The sequence below is a fragment of the Morone saxatilis genome, unplaced genomic scaffold (assembly GCF_004916995.1).
Source record: "Morone saxatilis isolate NCDOM2014 unplaced genomic scaffold, NCSU_SB_2.0 Contig21, whole genome shotgun sequence".
Taxonomy (NCBI): domain Eukaryota; kingdom Metazoa; phylum Chordata; class Actinopteri; family Moronidae; genus Morone; species Morone saxatilis.
Genome location: NW_023339774.1, coordinates 19,773,887 through 19,783,982, shown reverse-complemented (window position 1 = coordinate 19,783,982; position 10,096 = coordinate 19,773,887). Strand labels below are relative to the sequence as shown.

General features: G+C 40.2%; 1 protein-coding gene across 1 annotated transcript in view; it reads left to right on the top strand.

Annotated features, from left to right (window-relative positions):
* LOC118333036 (secretory carrier-associated membrane protein 1-like) overlaps nt 1-6,186 on the top strand; it is a gene marked incomplete at its 5' end in the record, with an annotated part of 9,495 nt that extends 3,309 nt beyond the window's left edge. Inside the window, 4 exon segments of the mRNA XM_035668528.1 lie at nt 2,367-2,526; nt 2,665-2,766; nt 3,036-3,153; nt 3,252-6,186. Of these exon segments, the coding sequence (XP_035524421.1) occupies nt 2,367-2,526; nt 2,665-2,766; nt 3,036-3,153; nt 3,252-3,401 (530 nt within the window).
* Between the last annotated feature and the right edge of the window lie 3,910 nt (nt 6,187-10,096).

Below are 10,096 nucleotides of genomic sequence, written 5' to 3'. Positions count from 1 at the left end.
CAGTGAATTCACCCACAGGTGAGGCGAGTGAAGAGTCAAACAACAAAGATTTAAGTAATTAAGTAATCGACAACTATTCATCAAATAATAAATGATAATTTATTAATGGTTTAAGTCATTTTCAAGCAAAAATGTCAAACTGTCTCCAGTTCCAGCTGTGTGAGAGTAAACTGAATATCTTCAGCTTTTAGACTGTTGGTCAGACAAAACAAAGCTTCTGACTTTAGGAAATCATGATGGGTATTTTTTACAATTTCTGTACATTTTACAGATGAATTGATTAATTTTTAAGTCTATAAAATCAATTAACAATTACTTGCAGCCCTACACGATTAACATAATCACTATTGAGCCTCTTGGAAGCTTTGCAGTCCTGATTGATCCACATATCAAGGATGAGATAGACACTTAAAGCCCTCTAGCTTTCTTTATTTGATGACAAGGCCTTCTTGACTTTAAGGGGTGTGTATCTTAGCATTTCATTCATATGAGGAAAACTAAATGAAACTGTTATTGTTAAAGACATAAACTCAGAACAATTCTCACAGGATAAGGACAAAGTGAAGACATGAACACAAACTGTATTTACAGAGCGTTCAGTCTGCCAACAGCCTCGCCCTGCATTAGGAAAGAGCTGATAGAACAACGGCCAAGAAAAGACAGAAGCCTATTAACCGTGTAGGGTTGTTAATTAAATGAAATATACACACAGATGAATGTATAAAAAGCACAAAACTCATCTCTGGTGCAATATTCAGCAGGAAGAATCTGCTCAAAATTCATAAAACTTGCTGACTTTACACAAACTTCCTGCAGTTATTTTGTTCACTATCTGGGTTCATTGTACAGTTTATCACTTGTCCTGTAGAGTTATTGTTATGCACTGAATATAACCACTGCTCTATACTCACTATGTCTAACAGCAGGTGTAGATGTTCGTACTGGAACTATTACTAAAAGGACTATGAGATCAAATCTTGCATATTGGTTAAATAAACTAAAGGGATTTCTTACTTGCCTAAAGCAGTAGTAATATATGGATGTTGATTTGCTTGTCCCCTTCAAACAACCCAGAGTGAGAGAAACCACCTGAAGGTTTCAGTTTTTTTACCCAGCCTGCCTCTTTCTGTCTCCCTCTGATGTTTTTAATCTGTAGAGCTTGTTGGGAACAGATGGCAAACTCTGCAGTCTGTGTTGCAACTCCAAGGCAAGCTTGTTTTTAATGACTGGTGGTTTATATAATTAATAATTAGGAGTATTTTTTCTCTCACTAAGGAGTCAGCATGCTCATATGTTCTGCATCCATCCGCACTTTGTAGGCTTCCAAAATAAAACACTTTCAACTCATAGAAAAGTCTTTGTACGAGTTTTTAATTGGATTTAATGCAGTAAATGAAACATACACTGAGAATGGGCTTTACAGTGAACGAGGAAGAAGCAGGAAAACTTTAGAAATGAACAAAATTTGCATATTTATAGATTCTGACATTTCTAATGAGGTAGAAAGGTTTTTTAAAGAATTTAAATGTTGAAATTATACTTATCAGACTCGTATTATTGTTGCAACCACACTATTTGTGTATGTTTTAATACATGTCTGGAGGGGGGAATAACACAGTTTGGTACCAGAGAGATACTTTTACAAATAACCCCCCAACTGACCCCCTGAATAAGACCTACTGCCCCTCCCTCCCTCTACAACCCCCACAGCTCAGGACTGATGGCGGTAAAACAACGACCCTTTCCCTCTGTGATTCAGGGAATGAATGGCTCCGAGTGGCATTCAGTGGCCACATGACGAGGGCGTGTGGTGCAGTCATGTGGCTCGATGAAGTGACTCGGTCAGATGATTGCTTAAAGGTTAGCTCAGATACAGATATGCCCCTCCCTCCTCCTCCTCCTCCTCTTTTTTTTGCACAGATTAGTGTTTAATAAAAGCAAAGAATTTTTGGATTTTATGTTGGAAGAAACTGGATTTCTTTTCCAAGCTGAAGTAGAAAAGCTCTTGAGCACACATCAGCACAACCCCCGCTCAGTCAGCCAGTTAATGTTATATTTCACACTGCGCCGTAAACTCCCCTCCGTTTTACAGACTCGTGTTAGTGCACCACGCCTGCGTTAACCAAAGCGCTGTTAGGACCCCGACACCTAATGGTAATAATGAATTATTAAATGTGCTGCACAGTGTTACATGTTGAAATATTAAGCGTCAGCGTGCAGCAGTGTCAGGACACTGGACACTGCTGCACCGGCCTCCACCAGCCGACGCACGCAGTGACACACCGAGGCTGCCACGCTGTCCCACTTTCACTAAGAGCTCCATGCAGACACTCACTGTACACCTTCTCCCCCTCTTTCTACTCCAGTTCATACCGGGACGCTGCTTGCTAACATGGTGGGCTGCATGGCCTGGTTCTGCGTGGACTCCGCACGTGGGGTGGACTTTGGTTTGTCCATCCTCTGGTTCTTGCTCTTCACACCGTGTTCATTCGTCTGCTGGTACAGACCGCTTTACGGAGCATTCAGGTAAACAACACAACTGTATTCACCTTGAATGTGCAAATAAAACCCTCCACTATTGTGTTGTTCATGTTCATATCATGTTTCTCTCTCTCTCTCTCTCTCTCTCTCTCTCTTTCTCTTTCTCTTTCTCTTTCTCTGCAGGAGTGACAGCTCATTCAGGTTCTTCGTGTTCTTCTTCGTGTACATCTGTCAGTTTGGCGTCTACGTCATGCAGTGCATCGGCATCAGTGGTTGGGGCGCCAGGTGAGACAGCCGTGTGTAGGAAATATTATTGCAATATCCAAATCACAGAAGCTGCAACGTAAATTGTGACAAAACAGCGTTCTGATGAAGTTCTGGTCTACAAATCTTATTCTCTAGATGTAATAAAACATGTTTGTGAGGTACAGGCGCCCAATAATGTCACATCCCCACAATTTGATGACAGCACGACGGTGTACTGAGTCAAAGTAAACCACAATGTGTGTGTTTAAAAACCAGCTTTATCCTTTAATGCCTTTTCTCGTCCCCAGCGGGTGGATCTCAGCTCTGACCGGCCTGAACAGGAGCATCCCGGTGGGCATTATAATGATCCTCATCGCTGCTCTCTTTACCGCACTGGCTGTCATGTCCCTCATCATGTTCAAAAAGGTAGACGCACAACAAACCCACGAGGAGTTCAAGTAGCTTCTATCAAAATCTCATCAGTCGTATTTCATCTCTTTTCTCCCCCTCCTCACCCTCCTCAGGTCCATGCGATGTACCGTACCACCGGCGCCAGCTTCGAGAGGGCCCAGCAGGAGTTTGCCACGGGCGTCATGTCCAACAAGACGGTCCAGACGGCCGCCGCTACCGCCGCCACCCGGGCTGCGCAAGGAACCTTCAAGGAGCAGATCTGATTGGCCTCGGGAGCTCCTCTCTCTCTCCGTCCAACCCTCCTCCCCCCTCTTCCTCTGCTCATCCAGCTCACTCCCCCTTGAGCCAGCAGCCCTGTTTGAACACACGGACCGCCTTCTGACAACATGTGAAGGCGCTACAGTCGGCGGTCCAGTCACCCACGATCTGGGATTCAAACAGGGCCACGGCTCGCCTCTGTCCTACTCTACCTTCTCTTCCCCCCCCAGCAACATTGTGCACTCTCATCACAGACTCTGAAGCCCCCTCACCCCACGCTGCACTCCTACTACCACTCAACCAGCGTACTCGACTTTATTTTCTGTGTGAGTTTGTGTGTGTGTGTGTGTGTGTGTGTGGCCAACTAAACGAATGTTAGTGTGCCTCTTTAAAAGGCCCGTCTGTCCTCTGCAGACGGATTCTAATGTAGCTGAACCAAGTCCGACTTTCTAAACGTACCTGGGCGTTTCCCGCCATCGACAGTGCATCACCGGCTTCCTGTGTGTCTCGCGCTTTCTTTGATTTCTCCGTGTAATCGCTAATTCCTACTTTTTTTAATTAATTTATTATCTGACGAATGGAAATCATCATCATCATCAGTTAATGCACATGCAGCAGCCTTCTCTGCTTTGTTTTGCTGGTTTCCATGAGTACACAACCCGACACTGCTGCCCCCCGGTGGAGGGACTTTGTATTGTTGAAGATGAATGCTGTGCATTCCAGTTCACTGCCTTGCCTTCTACTTTCTGCTGTCCTCTCAATTTGGTTTTAGAAAGTGTGTAGTCTTTCTTCCTTAAAGTGATGTATCACCCAAAGTCTTACTTGTTGAGTATCAAACTCCTGTAGACTGTAGAGCGAACGAGGGGTTTTATTACCCAATAATCGGCCTGGTAAATATATTCAATTTGGTTGGAAAAAAGGAAGAAAGATATGAGTATTTGACATTTTTAGCCATGTTAGCAGCATGGATCCAAGGATGGAAATGTCTGTCCGTCAATCCACCACTTTAGTCCAGACTGAAATATCAACTATTCATAGTTTTTCACCGTTTGAGGTTGCACTTAAACTGAAGATTTGGCGCCACCTACTATAACTGTTGTGAAAGGAAACAAGAATTAATTCACATTTTCTTTTGTTGATTCACTCAAAATTCGGTTAAAATCTGCAATGCAAACACTGCTGTATTTTGGTAACATTAGTGACCATATGAATAGACATATAATATAAAAACGTATCGTTTGAATCTGTTTTAACAAACTAAATTCAAGCTGATCAGAGTTGTCGTTTTCTGTGAACTACAGACTTTTAACAAACATTTCTCCCGCCTTCGAGCAGTGTTTGATACTCAAAGGCTCTTATTTTTTTCATTTTGGATGAACTATCACTTTAAAGTATTTTGCTTGAAATCTTTTGCCTATAACAGTCTACATATCCATTGTGAAATTATGCCAAGTTGCACTTTAAATCTCATCATCAGATTCTCCTTCTGCACTCTAATCGGTGTGAGTGGAAAAGATATTTATAATACCGCCTTCCTGCTCATTAGTGCAGATACTAAACTCACACATCTCACGTACACCAGCTGAGTTCAGCATAGTTTTCACATGAAGCCTAGCTTTCGTGTCCTTTCCTCAGAAAGAAAAGAATCAGTTAACGGACAGTGAGCGCTCCACCACTCTGTATATACAGCTGCATGTTTATACAGTTGATGTGAAGAGGAAAGTGTAACTCGTCTCCGGCTCTTCTTACGAGCTGGAGACTTACCTCAGTTTTACTCAGGATGTACTCTTCTCTTGCATGACGAGGTTGAAAATTATATGAGATTGTATGAAATTAGACACCGACTGGCCCTTGTTTTTAAATATATATACGTGCTGTAAATCAATATATTGCAATAAAACTTAAAAAGAGTTAAAAAGATGGCAGAAAGGGCCAGTAATGATGATGTAATGTTCCTGATAATTGCTTGCATATTCCTAATTTGAGAATTGTGGATCGACTATCACTGAACTCCAGCAAGACCACAATCCGATGCATCGAGTCTGGACCTGCTAACAGTGTGTCTTTCTCTGTGTGACCTTGTGTTGCTTCAGTGCGAGCTGCAGAGGTTTGAATGTGTCTGTTGTGTCTCATGTTTAAGCCAGTTAAGCCTTTGTATGTATGTGTGTGTTGTGTAGGAGTGTAAATAGACTATCATTTGGCCTTTAAGTCTTAATCTGTGTGCAGGGCAGTGTCTGGCTGTGGGTCTGGGATCTTTCTTGACTTCCCGGAGATTTTGAATCTGTCGAAGCTTCCTGCAATATGCCTTGTTTTGCTTATTTCTCACTGGCTTAATTTGAACCAGTGCATGTGTACATTGATGTACAAAGCAACATGAGATTATTCCTTAAAAAGAATCAGACTGAGTGGCGCCTACAGAATTTTTGCTGTTCCTTTCTGACTTATAAAAAATAAATAAATAAATGTGAGAGGCATTAGACTGCAATGCAACGTGAACTGTGTGCTGTACTGTAGATGGACTGTGGCTTTGAGCTGTGCTTCATAATCAAAAATGGTTTGTGGTAGAAACACTGAGAATCAAATTCAAATTTAACGATTTAATGAAATTATTGAAAGAAATGTCGAGGGTTGTTTGTATATTTTGTACGATTTACAGACAGTCGGCTATTCGCTCTAAATTTCACTGTAATTAAAAGATGCACTCTGGTTTCACCTTCAGTCGCATGTTGAGTAGTTTGAGTTTTGTATATTTATTGTATTAACACTGAATAAAATCCTTCTTCTGTACAATTTTCATGTTTTTTTGTGTTTTTATGCTCATATTTGTACTGTAAGTGGTGAAAACAAGACTATATGTTCTTCTAAAACATCAGAAATAATCTATAAATACGCAATTTTTTTTAATTTCTGAAGTTTTCCTGCTGGACACAAGATGTCTCCTACTTAACTGTGCAGTCCATTCTCAGTCTATGTGCACTGGTGGCTTCAAGTTTCTACACATAACACTTGTATAAGTTGCACACTGGACCAGGACTGACCTCCAAACTGAAAACATCCTTCTGGTGTCAAACTCTGCACAGTGAAGCTCAAACATCCAACTGCAGGAACAAAAAGAAACACTGATAGGTACTTTAAGTGGGCTTGCACCAGCAGCCAATAACCACATGAGGTCAGTAGTGATCAAAGAACATGAGATTAAATTCACTGTAAATGTGATGCAGATTTAAACTGTTTAGATGAATAATCAGTAATTATATTTAGAATCAACAGCAGAAAAACTGCATAAATATGTTCAGTGATGGATGAAGTTATTTGATTGAGTCACTAAAGTCATTAAAATGTTACTTAAGTAAAAGTATAATCAGGAAAATGTACTTAAAGTATTCAATGTAAGAGTATGTCCCCTCTGGCTGTTATATTATACTGTCCGTTAACTAATTAACTAATTGATTAATTGACTATTTGTTCCAGCTGTACTTGAAAGCGTTGAGTAGTTTAATTTAAAAGAAAACTTCATATTTTATGAGCTCTTAGTATGTTTTGTAAAATAACTAAAGGGTTAGGGTTGGAAAAATGAATTAATACCACTTTAATGTGAAAACTTGCACCTTGGCAGCAAAGCTTGTAGTAATATTAATGATAGTACATTATAAAAATAGGTTAAAAATAGTTATGTAGAACAGGATTCTGTCTTTGGAGCTGGTTGAAATCATCTTAGCAAATGTTTAATCTTCCTTTTAACCTAATAAAATGTTATTTTTTGTGTTATTTTTTATTCTATGTCTCATTGGACAATGTACACTTATGTTTTCTCCACTTCTGTTTAAAGAATCACATTTAAAATAAAGTGTAGAAATAAAAAAAAACTTCATCTTACTGCACTGGCAGCACTTTTCACTTCTCATTTTAAGGCTTTTATGACCCAATAATTGACCAAATGACTTGTCAAGGTTTATATTTTTCTCCTGTTCGTATTAGCAGCAGCAGTAACGGAGCTGTTAAAGAAGGAATATAAAATATATACACTCATGCACACTTCAAGACGACTGCAGGCCAAGTGCCGAGTCCTTTGGTCTCAAACAATGTGTGAAATAAAGCAGGAAAAAGAGGAAACTGGTAGCAGACCAACTCCACTGCCAGCAGGAAGGGGTACAGTGGAGGAATAACAGACTCAAGGCCTTCTTTACATTAAAGCCTTTCATACCTTTCAGGAGTGTGTGAAAACAGTGCCGGCCTGCTGTGAGCTGTCTGTCCAGGCTGTGACAGAGTCTTCCTCGGAATGTCAGCCACTCTGACTGACTGCGTTTGATGTCTGTGATTGAGACTGAGCTCGGCTATTAGAGGAAATGAGGCTGGAAGTGTGTAATTGTGGACGTCAAGCGGCTCACACATATATATACATGATGAAACCAGTGATGACTATATGAGTATGATTATACTCTTTACCTCGACTTCAACAGGACAGTTGATTCAGTGATTTAGACCTCAGACTAAGTGACATGTTTTATGGATATTTCCTATAATATTTAATAACAGTAGAGAACAACTGATAATCTGTACAGTTTGTGTAAAACAAGCGATTTGGATGATTATTTCCCCATTTTAGGGGACTGATTATAAGATTCTGTTTATATTGTGTCCTTTTTGGAGTTTTTTAATGAAGCTGCAGTATGTCATTTTTATAAAAATATTTTTTGTGATATTTGCTGTAACTTTCACTATATCCTGACAGTAGAACATAAGACAGATAATCTGTGGGAAAATCTGGTTCCTCTGGCTCCTCCTAGAGCTCCTAACGGCCACCAGGCCCAAACGAAAACAACCAATCAGAGCCAAGAGAGACAGTCGATTGCTGAGTCTCATTCCCAGGTCAGACTCAACAATCAACTGTCTTCAAGCCTCCACACCAAAGTGTCTTTCCAATTTCCCTCGGCTTTCTGATTGGTTGTTTTCGTTCGGGTCTGGTAAATGACATTAGGAGCTCTAGGAGGAGCCAAAGGAACCTGATTATCTGTCTCATGTTCTACTGTCAGGATATAGTGTGTAATTCATTGTAATGAAATCTTGAACAGTAAAGTAACTACAGCTGTCAGTAGCATAAAATGGAAACACTCAAATACAACTGCCTCAAATTTCTACTTGAGTAAATGTACTTAATTACATCCGACCACTGTTCACACATTACCTTCGTTCTCTACCAGGTGTAAAAGGAAACTCAAGAGTGTCTCTCCTCGTCCTCTCTGACTCTCTCCACTAAAAAGGAAAATGAAAGGCAAAACTAAAAGCCTCTGGCACCGAAACCAGGCCTGAATTTCTGCTGCACTCTTCAGATTGCATGATTTGTCATGTGCCTAATCTGGAAGTCATCAAGCGCTGTGTTTAGTTTGAGTGCGCTGGTGGAGGAAGGGAGCCACAGGGTTGTGCCAGAGACTGCTCTGTATATAGTCCGCGTGGAGGGAGGAACATCTGGGCAGGGACTGGGTCGGTTTGTGATCGCACAAGCACACACAGGTAGTGCATGAGTGATAGCGTTTGGGAAGGAAAGAGGGCAAACGGAGGCTAAAGGTGGGAAATGTGTGGGTGTATTTATCAAATAACGAAACTTAGATTGAGTTATCACCTGAATGTGTGGCTCTGCTCGGCTTTACAGAGCTGTACAGTGAGTTTCTGCTCATTGTCTGTCCGACCACAACTTTACAGTTCTGGTTCACCTTCATGGACTCTCATAGTGTTGTTCTCAGCTAAAAAAAACCCCACTGTGCACTACCTGCTGAGCACCAAACAGCAGACATTAAGCTGCTAAAGAGACAGATATTTCCCTCTGGAGCTGGTAGACACCAAAAACAGAGCTTAAAGAGAGTGAATATTGGACTTAAATTCATCAGTTAGTCATTAACTTCACTCCAAGTGAATAATAATCTCTCTCTGTAACTTCCAGATGTGTAAATAAGCAACAGTTTGCTAATAAGTTCAACATTCAAGCTTTAAAAGGTGATGATATGTCAGTGCTGGTGGTGATGGAGGAAGTCCTCTTGTAGTGACTTAAAAGTACCACAACAACAGACATGTCCTAATACTTTATTCAAAATCTTAATTAAGTAAAAGCACTGATGTATCATCACTGTGACTGAGATGTTATTATATATCAGATTATAACATTTGTAGCACTGATACATGAATACATGTGTAGCTTTTAACTGTTGCAGCCACTCGAGGTGGAGTTTGTTTTAATTACCTTATATACAGTTTGGTTATTTAGTCCACTTGTTCTGATGCACAAATTACTATTATTTTTTGAAAAATTCTCCCTAAACCTTGCTTTTTTTGTCAAATACTTAACAATTTCAGCTCATAGACATCATAACACATAACAAGGGTCCCAACTAAACACTTCTTTTTTATATGGGGACACAGTTAGGAGTCAAACAGGTTAGGAACCTTTTTCTTAAGCTTTCTATTACCTCTTTTATGTACATTTGTAAAGTAACCACAGCTGTCAAATAAATGTAGAGGAGTGGAGTAAAAAGTATAAAGTGGCATAAAATGGAAATATTCAAGTAAAATACAACAACCTCCACTTAAAGCTGCTGTAACTTATACAAAGTCTCATTCCCAGGTCGTCAAACACAAAAGCTTTGAGTTGGTGGCTTGAAGATAGTCGATTGTTATCGCTTCGGGTCTGAAAGAATGTGTATTTGAT